This window comes from Colius striatus, chromosome 4 (assembly GCF_028858725.1).
Source record: "Colius striatus isolate bColStr4 chromosome 4, bColStr4.1.hap1, whole genome shotgun sequence".
Classification (NCBI taxonomy): domain Eukaryota; kingdom Metazoa; phylum Chordata; class Aves; order Coliiformes; family Coliidae; genus Colius; species Colius striatus.
The window spans coordinates 44348175-44361357 of record NC_084762.1 but is presented as its reverse complement, the minus strand read 5'-3'; the positions used below and the strand labels follow the sequence as shown (position 1 = coordinate 44361357).

At 36.7% G+C, this 13183-nt stretch overlaps 1 protein-coding gene across 7 annotated transcripts in view; it reads left to right on the top strand.

Annotated features, from left to right (window-relative positions):
- Positions 1-13183, top strand: part of PTPRM (protein tyrosine phosphatase receptor type M) — a 485902-nt gene that overhangs the window by 102410 nt on the left and 370309 nt on the right. For all 7 annotated transcript variants that reach the window (XM_061994840.1, XM_061994837.1, XM_061994836.1 and 4 more), the window contains exon 2: positions 11255-11377. In XM_061994840.1, coding sequence (XP_061850824.1) covers positions 11255-11377 — 123 coding nt within the window. The remainder of the gene's footprint in view (positions 1-11254; positions 11378-13183) is intronic.

Genomic DNA, 13183 nt, shown 5'->3' with positions numbered 1-13183 from the left:
AAGAAATATAAAATCCATGTATTATTATTAATTTTACAAAAATATTTTAAAATTGTGGAATGTTTTATACAGAAATGTTAAGTGTTTTGGGTTGTTTTTTTCTTAATTGTGGTATAGCTGAAAAGCCTCCGAGACTAGCAAAGCTAACGCTGCCTTTGTTCTTTACTTAAAGCAAGAAGTGCATTGTAAATAGTCTGGATTTCTCATCCAAGCTTAATATGCTGTTATCTAACAGGATGCACTAAGTGTTCTGTAACAACTGCAGAACTCATCAAGCAAATGGAAAGATTAGCCCCGAAATCAAGCTTCAAACTTTTATTTTCTCACAATCGATAAGCAAGTAATGCATGTTGGATTTATAATGCTATTGAGATTGACTGCTTAAATCCTTTTTAAAGTTCAAAGCTGGAAACAGATTGTGTGTACAAGCAATTCACAGTAGAGTTTCTAAGCAGAGGCTTCTGATAAATAAGTGAAATAGGGTTTGACTGAAAAGGCCCATCAATCCCATATGGGTTTAGCAGGAGGATTTGAGACTCAAAAAGACAGGGGTTTGGAGAACCATCAAGCATTGGTTTCACATCACCTGAGATTGCTTTGTGGAATCTGTCTTCTGGGAGAGGTAAAGACAAGAGACTCATTAAAAATGAGCAGTTCCGGGGAGAATGACTGAGCTTCAAGTGTACTTGTGTTTTTTACCTCTAAGAGTTTAAAGGTTGAATATACATTTTAAAAGCTCAACTGACGGGTGGGAAGAGTGCTGTCAGATTTCTCACTGAAATCCTTTTATGTATGGACAAGTAGGATATTACTTACAGTAATTTTTGACAACAGAAAAAAACAATACAAAACAAAACAAAAAACCCCAAACAAAAAACTCCAAAGCAAGAGAAAATCAAACAAGAAGAGTTACTCAGCTCAGAATGTCCTGCTAGTTGAATGAAATTATAGCTAATCTCTTATCTATCAAAACTGGTTTTTTGTCTTCAGTGCTTCTGTCTGATAACTTCAGAGGCAGTATTAACTGTCTCTAGGGAAGAAATGGGTCTTAGGGCTCATTTTGAAAATATTCTACACTGACAAACCAACTGTGGTATCTCAAAATTTTCTAGGAGCCCATCATTTAGAGCTGACTTTTACCTATTCCAAGACTTTGAACCATGCACATTGTATTTACTGATCTTAGAAAAACAGAATGATATTGAACTTTAAGATCAGAACTTAGCTGCTTATTTCCTTCTTATTCTGATATAACCTGTGCTGTTAACAGATGCAGTTATAGTAGTTATACAGTAGCTAAAGTAATTTAAAATACCACAGGTTTTGGATATTCTGAAACAGCATGAGGATTGTTTGTCAGTGTCTGTCCATTTACCTAAGGCTGTAAGGCAAGGAATGAACAAAAGCAACTTTGACCTATGAAGTAACACTTTTGATTGTTCAGTCAGAACAAATGTTCTTTAACTCAATCCGAATTGTAAATTTATGTGGTAAATGTGTAGAGGCAACATAGTCTTTTTCTTATAGTCTCATAGTGTGAAATGCAGTTGAAAGCGGATCTGTTTTGTGAAAACTTGTATGACTCTTGGTACAACCGCAGACAAAAGCACAGCAGCAGCTCCCGTGTTGCTTATTCTTGCCTTTGTTCACATCCATTCATTCATGGCACATCCATGACAACATGGGAAAATCTGTTTTTGGGGGGAGGGATAATTGAATTGCACAATTTCCAGCAAAGAATGAAGATACTGGCTTTTAGTAATTTCAAGAAAAATGTGCTAGTTTTCAAAATTACCTAGAAGTACCTTAGTGAAAATCCAAGTGTGCTGGGATCAGGAACTAAATGGCTTTGTGAGTTGAATGGCTGACAGGGCTGGCTGTGAGGAATTTGGTTTGATTGTCTTTTATGAAGCTGTATTTCTGCAGCCGTAAGATGGATGTAGCATAAAAAGGTTTTGTCCTCACAACAAACTAAAAATGTAAAACGGTGTTTCCTGAATTATGTTAGAGAAATGATCTGGTGTGATCTCATAAACACAGTCTCAGTGTATGTTTTGTAGGCTACACTATGATTTAAATAAGGGTTTGGGGTGAACAGACCCTTTTGTGATATATTTTGGTTGTGAGGTATGCATTTTAATCCTCTTCTCCCAGCTGGGTGGGGAAAAAAGACTCACATCCTGTTTTTCCCTTCCTTCTGAATTGCACTTTCTTTCATCTCAGATTTTTGAGTGTATACATTTCTTTCTTGAATATCATCTTTGCAGTTTTGTATTCTTTTCCAAATAATTTCCCAAATTTTCCTTGTGCTGTGTTTTTAATGATATATGAAGATGCTGGGGTAGTCAGATGAGGCAAAATGAAAAGAAGTGAACAGTTTTTGGGGTCATCAATTACAAATGTGGAATTAACTAGAAGCTACTGAAAGCAGGCAATTTTCTTCTTTCCTTTTGTTTGAATTTGCCTGTCTTCAACAGATCAGCACAGCTACTTACATTCTTCATGAATACTGTATCAAGAGTTTAATGGCAAGTGATTCTTGAGCTTACCCTTTGCCAAAACAGCACTTTAGAAAAATTTCAGGATTTTGCCTAAAGGCCTTGGTAGCACTATAGGAGAAGAATGAAGCTGGGTAAAAAAAAACAAAATCAAATGAGTGATTTCTTACTATGTGTAAATGTTTTCTTTTTAATTCCAGCTGTGCATGCTTTGGCACGTTTTGGTGATAGCTCTCCTCAGTGAACAGAAAGGAGAAGTGAAGCTAAAATTGCTGTAAAATCCAAGTGAGGAAAGGGTACAGGCATTCTATATAATAATTAAATTAATAGGGATACCTTTTGTTACCAACACAAGATATGACAGATGCTGAATGGAAAAGAAATATTTGCCGTATGTGTTTTGTTCCTTGTCTGACAGGAGGGAGAAGTGCTGCAGACTACTGTTTCCGAGTCCCAACTGGCTTCTATATGGTCTAGGCGCTAGACTGAAAATGACCCTTTTCTCTTCTTCTTCACTAGGAATAAGTACAGAAAACACATGATTTGTTTTACTGTACTTTTTCAAAACAAAGGTGTCATTTCAAGTCTTTTAAGAGATACTACATGTTAACTTGTCAAAAGAAAATATACCTAATTGTTACCTTCTGTATATAATACTGCAATGTGTAAGTTTCCCACCCTCCCAATATGTCCATACTAGTCTTGATTTAAGGTAATCGGGGAAAAAAATACCTCTCCCACATCTCTTTCCTGTAGCATCTGCTTTCTTTGCCAACTGAGATTATTAAATGTTTCTAGACATTTAATAAAGCGTTTTTTTTCAGTTCTGGGTGGTAGCTATAAAAATAAATTAGGCTGGTTGTTGAGTCTCCTTCTCTGGAGACATTCAAAACCCACCTGGATGAGTTCTTGTGTGACCTACTCTAGGTGGTCTTGACTGTGCTATTTGAATAAGGAATGTATATTTCATTATTAACTTGTGTCGGACAGAAAGACCAGCTAGTAGTTTTGACATCCGGCATGATATGTTTCCCTATTACTGATGCAGAAAATCCTAATGACTCTTGCAAATATGCTTGTTTTAGTAACATCTTTCAAGATAGGCTTTCCTAAATATGTTTCTGCATAATCCTGTACTTTCTTTATTCAACTGAACATTTTAATATTTATTTTGGTAGACACATTCTATTTGATGACAATTCCAGCAGGGATATCATTTGTGTTTGTAAGCATAGGTATGCACTTGCCTATACAATCTGTGCCATACATTAAGAAAATCTGTCTCTAATACTGCAGAATTGATGCGACCTGATCTAGGTGAACCTGCTTCTGTAGGGGGGTTGGACTAAATCTCTAAAGGTCCCTTCCAACCCCTACCATTCTATGATTCTATGAAATCAAATGCCCAGATGTTAAAAAATGCCAGAAGTCAGTTTGGTCAGAGAACACTAATGTATACCCATTTTCCCATAGGCCTCATAAGAATTCACTGACCTAAAAATTACACAAGTGTATTGATATTATTTGATTATATGAGATGGGTGGTATTTCTTTTAGGAACCCTTATTCCGTGTCTTTTATCCATGATAAGTGATGTGTGTTCCTATGTCTTGGTATATAAAAGAAGTTTAAACACACGTCTTGAGAGGAACATGTTCTGTTTTTTGCAGGGCATTTCACTAGAGTCCAGTAACCCAAATTTTGAATTCTTCTAACTATCTGTTTGGCAAGTGAAGTTTTTTGGAAAACATTTTATTTGCCTAAATGCAGGCAGGGAAGGTTAGAACTGACAGATGTGTCTTCCAGAAAATGCAACTTTGCATCGGTGTCCCATGTCACTAAAATGGAAATGATTTTGGAGACATTTGTATTGATTCAGTTTCTGTCATGTAAGTGGAGGGAGAACAGAGAGAACAACTGTAAATGTTTTATGAACACACAGTGAGCTTTTGAAGTCTCAAAAATATCAACTTTAAATGTTTATCTGAAATGTTTGGGTTTTTTCTGTTTACTGCCATCACACATGTTACTGCCACATTTGGGTCTGTGAATTCAAAACTCTCTAGCTTTCTCATACCACCTTTTCCACAAATCTTAGCACAATTTTGTATAATTTTGTGTCTGTTACTCTCTCATACAGGCAGAATTAATATCTAGCTTTTCATAGTTGTGAAATATGTCCCCATCTTCGCTTTGGCTCCTGGGACTTTTTTTTCTAGGTAGTTCATCCATCCTCTACCTTTTTCAAAATCCCTTCTGAGCCACAGTCACTGAAGTTCTTTAATTCTGAATTCTGCTTCCTGTTGCTCTTCTACTTCATCCCTGTGCATATGAAGCCTTGACAAAATGTAAATACTATTTTAAATTAGATCAACTTTATGCAGCACATGGTTTTTCAGATTCCCTGACCAGTAATCTACATTAGAGCATTATTTTACAGCTCTGAACACTTGTCTCTAGTATAAATAAAAAACTTGGTATATTTTGAGAGAAAATAAATGTTCCTTTTTAAGAAGAGACTACCCACTGTTGAAAGCTCACTTGTAAAGCCTGGATAAGAATTTTTGGTGTGTGTATGTCACTGCAGATACATGACATCTCTGTATGCACTTTGGAGGTATTTTTGCTTGCTGTCTTTGAGCTAACATGTCTGGAAAGTCCTTTTAAGAAGTAATACTGTAACACCTTTGAAAGGGCAGGTAGAGCCTTTATTCTTTCTGAGAATTTACACACATTTGTAATGCAGATTCCAGGATGGTTGTTATTTCTAGTTCTTAATAAGTTTTCTATCTAGTCGTAGTTAGTTTGCTTGAAGCTTTATTGGCTTGACTGTTTACTGTTTGCAGAGAGATGAATAGTTCTATGTTAGAAGGTTTTGGTAATAAACCTATCTTTAATAACATTTATACAGCAGACAAGATCTGTCATGCAGGTTTAAAGGCAACATTCGTATTTTTTAATGTTAAAAATTGACCATTGGTTCTCACTTTTGCTTTCTTTGTTGGACAGTTTATCATTGAGAATGGGTTTTTGTTTTCTGCATTATGATTCCTTACCTGCCCCCAAAGGATTGTTTGTTCTGTAATTTGATGATTTGTCAACATAGGGACGAAGGATCCTGTTTCCTAATGCTGTGTTGTCTAATTGTTGTGAGAGTGTCTAGATACGATGATTTCCCTGAAATCTAAAACTTAAAAAATGTAAAAGGAAGCACCAGGTAGCATGGTAATGCTGCTTCACTATCCTGAGCAGTAACCTTTGGGACTGAAAGCTGAGTTATTCACAGTCTAGTCAAGCTTAACAATGACAGTTTGTCACAGTTTTCAGTTATTTCATTTTTAATTTGTCCTGGATATGTTATCCAGGTGATGTGCTTGGTCCATTGCTGTTGGCTGCAGGGATGTTCACAAGACTGGGAGGGAGCGTGGCTGGCTGGGGGAATGGTATATTCTTGGTTTGGACAGAGGCTCCTTTTGTATAGAAGGAAAAGATCCATTGCCTAAAATGAGATTAACCTTTCACTGTATTACCAAGACCCCATGACATGATGGGGCCTAGACACCCAGCTTTCTGATCAGATATCAAACCTTTTATTTGTGTTTCAAAGAACAGCTACATTATACTTAATCAACATAAACACATTTCCAGAGTTAAATGGAAAACACACAGACAGCAGAATTTAGAATACTTTTAAAATGAGATGAAGAACAAAATGTGGAATTCAGTAAACTCATCTTCTGAGTTCACCCATTCTGCAGTAGAATTCATGGTGCTATGGCAGACCAGAAACCACAAGGTTTTACTGTAAAGACAAAAAAATCATTTTATCCTAAAGCAGGGTCCTTCTATCAGTTCTAGTGTGCACATATATTAAGTGCCAGTGCTAGCATTGATACTCATGAGCATTACAAGTTTTAGCACTTGTACATTTGACAGCAAACTTTTGATAGAAAGTACATATTGATCTGAGGTCTTTTGCAGTATATATATAAAAACAACAAAAGTAAAGCAGCATCCAGCATAACTTGAACTTTTTTCCTATGGTAGCTTTTATCACTTAAAGATATTCTCTGAGAATGCTTCATAATAGATGTCATAGTCTGTAACACACAGAATACTTTGACTAAAACCTTATTCATGTTAGGAAAAATATGCTTATTCTTTATCTCATTTACTTTAATTGGTTGCTTTCATCTTAAATTATATTCCTGATCTAAACTCATAAATTTTTCAAGGTCTGAAGTAATCTAACCAAATAAAAATAGAAACATGTATAAAGGATTACATTTGGACATAGTTACATTGAACTGGATTCATGATGGTTAAATGAATAATTGCAGTTGAAAGATCTGTAGGCTGTAATAGACTGTGTTTCATCTTTTGCATTTGACAATTCAATTCCTCATGGGAATCTAAAAATATCTATAAAATGCAGCATAAGCTAAAGAATCTTAATGGAATATGTATCTCCCACTTTACTTATAAATAATTTGGTCAGCACAGAATTCACCCTTTAAAATAGAGTTTGGCTATACAAACTGTAATGTCTGTATACAGGCAGGGTAATTGGTTTGCTTGATTAAACTATATAGCAGAAAATACGTATTTTGATTGTTATCTAATAGCAAAAATGGACAGAATTTCTCAGGTGTGCTAGTTGATTATAAATAACCACCTGTCTTGGCATTGGCTTGTTTCAAAACAGTGCAATGGTGAGAGACGTTAAAGACCACTGGTAGTTTTTCAGATATTACCAGTCCTTGTTGGTATCAGATGTGGATAACTTTTTGTGAAGTGGAAACCTTGTACAGTAAGAGCATTGTGACTAGAAAATAGGTGAAGCACTGCAGAAGGCAGGAAAGCTTGAGTATATGCAAATACAGGGTTTTGTCAAATGCCATTACTTGTTTCTGAAGAACTTAATCTTATTTGTAATACAGTCAGATGTGAGGATCAGTACTTTGGGGAGCAGGCATATAAACTGTTAGGACTGTTGATGACTCTTGATTTTCAGTATTTTTTACTTGGCTAATTTGTGTAAGCTGTTGTTTTTCTTCCAGTAAGATGTTTTTTGTTATTCTTAGTTCAGTCCATAAACTTGTCTGTACTTCCAGTGCTTATATATGCCATGTATACTGTTTTAATATACAAATGACTTTCCAAAAAGTCGTGGCTGTGCCAAGCCCTCATTATTCATCTTATCCTTAGTGGCTAACTGTAGAAAGAAACATGACTTGGCTTCTGTGCTGTTAGAGATCTTAGGCCTGCTGATCAGTTCTCTGAGTAGGTGGCTCTACGGTCTGATTTGTTGCTACAATTTGGTTATTGTGGGTGGAAGTGACTTGGGAATAGAAGGAGGAGTTCAAAAGTTCCTTTCAGACTCTTCCTGTAGCAGATATGGTGATTAGAAAGTTACAACATAGAAAATTTCTAAAGATTTGAAGAATGTGAATCACAAAGATGAAAGAGAAGAAATAAAATCCTGATGGAGTGATTTAGCTATGGACTCCCAAGAGAAGTGAAGAAAAGCAAGCAGTGAGACAGGGTCCTGTGGACAGATATAGGCCTAGACAAGTAGAACTGTTGATCTATTTATCCACGTTTTTGACATTTTCCTAACTAGTGAGAAGGGAAGAGGCCTTTACTAGCCATCTGGAATCACAGACTCTTCCCTTTTTTACAGTATTGGACATTTTGTAGTGCTTGGCTGCGGTTCTGGGTTTGAATAAGAAAGCACCTTAAACTTTCCTATGTCTTCCTATTGCTAGAGATATATATGGTGTAATGAGGTATGAAAGCTGTTCTGTACATTTACTAAACCTATTTTTGAATTGTAAGCCCTGATTTATAACAGGTTTTATTCAGGTGTATATTTTTTCCCAAGCTTGACTGTGTTGCACACTCCATAACTTGATACTTAAATTTATGTACTTGCATCATTTGCAGTACCTTTGCAAGGAAACTACCTTTTGCTTCACCTGTGATTTGTAGGGTTTTAAAAGATTTCTATAAAAGAGCACAAAGAGGTCAGTGAAAGTTGTTGCTTTGCTTTTGTGACTGAAACTTAGCTTGTGGCACATTTTATGAGGGTTGAAGTAGTATTTATGCAAGTACTAGAACAAATATGTAACTGACGGTCTAATTTTCTAAGGGTCAGTCTGGAAGTCACAGAATCTCGAGGGCTGGAAGGGAGCTCGAAAGATCCTCCAGTCCTATCCTCCAGTCCAATCCCCCTGCCAGAGCAGGACCACCTAAAGTAGGTCACACAGGAACTCGTCCAGGGGGGTTTTGAATGTCCCCAGCGAAGGAGACTCCAAAATCCGTTTGGACAGCCTGTTCCAGTGCTCCACCACCCTCATAGGGAAGAAAATCTTCCTTGTATTTCTTTGGAACCCCTTATGTTCTGGCTTATACCCATTGCCCCTTGTCCTATCATTGGACATCATTGAAAGAGTCTGGCTCCATCCTCCTGACACATATTTGACCTCATATTAATGAGGTCACCTCTCAGTCTCTCTTCTCCAAGCTCAAGAGCCCCAGCTCCGGCAGCCTTTCATCATAAGGGAGATGCTCCACTCCCTTCATCATCTTGTTGGTCCTGCACTGAAGTCATTCCAGCAGCAACCTGTCCTTCTTGAACCGAGGGGCCCAGAACTGGGCACAATATTCCAGATGCGCTCTCGCGAGGGGGAGTAGAGGGGGAGGAGAACACTTTATACAAATCCTCATGTATTTCTGAGTTTGTGTAACTTTGGGGAGAGAAAGAGACTTTGTATCTATTGTTATCATTGAGGTGAAATGTTAGTTTGGATTTGAGTTCTTTAGTGGGTTTCCTGTTCCCACTGTCTTATCTAATTGAATCCTATGCACTTAAAATTGTACAGAAAGATAGTGTCCAGTGATGCCAATTTCCCTGATAAGACTAGAGCTAACAACGAGTTCCTATAGAAAGGTATTTTAGAACAAAGAACAGGATGACCTACATCCAAGGGCAGGGCAGAAGACCAATAGCATTGTAAGAAAATAATAATAAAAAAATAAATTATTTGGTGATTACATATAAAGATCATTTCTATTGAAGATTATATGCTTGCAAAACATAATAAGTAGAGAGCTACCACGATGGTAGGGGGACTGGAGCATCTTTCTAATGAGGAAAGGCTGTGGGATCTGAGGCTGTTCATCCTGGGGATGACTAAGGGGGACACTATTAATACTTACAAGTACTTAAAAGGTTTATGTGAAGAGGATATGACATCATCTTCTTCTATGTTGACCAGTGACAGGATAAGAGGTAATGGATACAAGTTGGAATGCAAAAAGTTCCACTTAAACACAAGGAAAAACTTCTTTCCTGTGAGGGTGAGGGAGCCCTGGCACAGGCTGCCCAGGGAGGGTGTGGAGGCTCCTGCTCTGAAGGTTTTCAAAACCTGACTGGGCATGTTCCAGTGTGACCAGATCTAGGTGGACCTGCTTTAGCAGGGGATTGGAATGGATATTATCTTGAGGTCCTTTCCTCCTACCATTCTGTGATATTATGATTCTATGAAAGCACTTGTCATAAATCTGAAATATACACTGGGACTAGCCATTAGAAAAGCTCGACTTTACTATAGGTGAAGCTTGTCAGCTATAATGAAATTTTGTCTTCTACTTTTTGGTAAGATATTCTATAATACCATTTATAAAGTTCTAGGAAAATTAGGTTTTTATAGTCTTTAAAGCTAGATTTTTTGTCTTTCCTATTTTGATACAGCTTGGCAAGGTGAAGCCTGCTGTGCCTATGGATAGATAGCAAAGATGATGAATAGCTCTGAAGTTTAGTTTTGTTTGAACAGCTGCAGAATTTACTTTAATACTGACTGATATATTCATGACTAGGGCTATATTTATTTTCCCAAATAGGAAAGATGTCATTCTTCACTGGAGCGAAACATCAAACATCAAATAAACCAGAATTTTTAACCCTGTATTAGTCTCCGCTTAGAAGGGAATTATGTAAAATAGCTGATAAATTTTCCTCTCGTCCTCTTGTGGCTAATGTTAGATTCCATTCTTCTAAACTTGTGGCATCAGACTTTTCCTTGACCCGTCTTGCGATAGTGTGAGTTTTTATGACATGTTATTCTTTTTTAAATTACTTAGAAAATAATGATGAAAGGGGAGGAAATCGTACTGTTTTATTTTGGAGAGTGTATGGCGGCACATAGATTGGCATTTTGAGATAGATGGGCTGTATTGTACCAATGGCACTGATTCCACAAGCACCCAGGCTGGTACCTGTTCACAGCACAGCACACCTGGGACTATCCGAACCTTCTCTTAATTGGAAACCAAGGTACAGGAATGGGAGCTGATGTTCCCACTCTTAAGAGTTTTCTTCTAAACTGTAATTTCTCAGGCATGGAATAGTTTGTTTTTCCTAAGAATGCTAATCATTCGATCTTTTGATGTTCTGAGTTTTACTGCTTTTTATTTTTCTGGTTTGTTTTTCATACCTGATGGTTGTGTCATAGGAGCACATTTGTCTGCAGTTCTAAATCTGCCCTTATACCCTTGGGATTTTGTTTTCGTGGCGAAGAGGTTTCATGACCTCTCAGAAAGTGATGATTAATAAATATATACTAATTTGTATTTAAAGATATTTAAAAATTACACAACCTGCATTGCATTGCCTTGCAGTTATTAGGATTACAGATTCATGGTGTGTTATACAGATGCCTTGTTTAATTTTTATCTTTGTGTCTTTTTTACAGGGTGCTGTACTTTTGATGAGCCTCTCAGTTCCTGTGGCTATAGTCAGTCAGAAGATGATGATCTTAACTGGGATCAGGTGAACGCACCGATAAAGCCTGCCTCAGGTCAAGGGATGCCATCTGGTTGGTCTTTTATTTTGCTTTGTTTGTCCTGATGTTTCACATCCATTTAAAAAAGTTCTTTAAGGCACTCAGAACATATTTTGGCATTTGTGTAAAATCTCTTTAATAATTATCCTTTTCAAGAAAATGTTCTCTATCTTATTTTTGGATAAAGGAATTAGGAGGCAGTGTGAATCTTCAGAAGTGACTACATAAACAAAACCTGAATGGATGCACTCATCACCAGAGGACTAATAAATGCACTAATGTACAATACACATTAATCAGCCCTAGATATCTTTCACTTATAAAAATGCTTTCAGAGGTCTTCATTGTAGATTTATCAGTGTTTCTATATGTTGTAGACAGCATCATATCTGAGATTGATGGCTGAGCTAAAGGGCTTTTTCCTTCAGCACATTGTTTGCCCTGGCAAATGCAGGGCTTCCAGCTTTGAGGTGAATGTTCAGTTTGCTTGAGTCCCAGCACTTGGATCATCATACTAGATTGAGTTCATTGTCCGGGGTAAAGGAGGTTTTTGCGAGTTCTTTTTAACCGGGCTCCTGTCCAGTGGTCTTGGCACACATTGCTAAAAATTTTCTGGACTGTTTCATTAGTGCCTAATACTGTTTCTGAAGCTGGAGCTAACACAAATAGTTTATCAGTCATCTTGGCTTGCAGTACAAGCTATACATTCTTTTTCTCAATCATACCACTGGAAATTCACCTTCTATTCCAGATTTTGTTTGTTGCTTTACCCAGTTGGATTCTGTGATAGCGATTGCCGTTATATGTTGTTCAGTCATCTTGGCAGACAGAAGAGGCTTAAATCTATGTTCTTTTCTGTGGTGCCTTTAATCTTGAAGATTTTTTGTTTTGGTTTGTTTTCCCAGGGGCAAGAGTCCGGACTAGGGATTGGTATTTTTATGGAGGGAAAATGATACATATGGAGTTTTATTTATCAAATGCCGCACAACTTTGTTTCGTATTTGTCTTCCTTCCTTTTTATCAGAAGACTAAAATAAAGTTCTGATGATCAAGTAAAAATATATTAAATTTTGTAATAAATTATATTTAGAGTTTAGGGAGTTTTATTTCTGCCCATAAAGAAAGTGAAATATGCCCTGGGAGTCTTGGATCAGAAGATGAATGAGTTAGTCTGAGGAGGTTTCTGGATATTGGTGCCATAAAAGGTCAAAAACCCCTATGAGAGGGAAAGAAATGCTCATTTTTTTGGCAAATGAGAAACAATGTGTCTAAGGGCACGATTTAGTCAAGTACTATCTAATTTTTCCTCATAATTTCATCTAGACAGTTTTTTCCTGTTCAAATCATCATCTAAATGATTTTAATTAGTTTTCAGTTAGCCTTAGCCAGAGGGTTATGATACACTTAAAAATTATTTCAAGTAGTTTGTCAGCAGTTTCTGAGCTACATATTTTTGAAAAAAAATAACTTCAGATGATAATGAATAGAACATCTTAGATTAATAGTTTGTGGGGAATTCTTGGCTTGAAAGCAAAGTGCTTTATGCAACAATGTTGTAATACTAGACTGAAACAAGAATTCTCAGTTGAGTAGTCCCTTGTCAATTGAAAGAATTAATACACATAACATTCCTAATTTCAGGCAATATGCTCCAGTGAGTGAGTTGATATCAATATATAATATTTTGTATAATTTGGTGGCAGTCAGGGGAAAGCACACTAGTTATGGCATTTGATTTATTTTAATCCACATGAGACTGTTGAGAGTGCAGCCATACTTCAGATAGATAAACATTTTGGCTTGATGTGTTATTTCAGTGGGACAAAAGAAATGTCATAT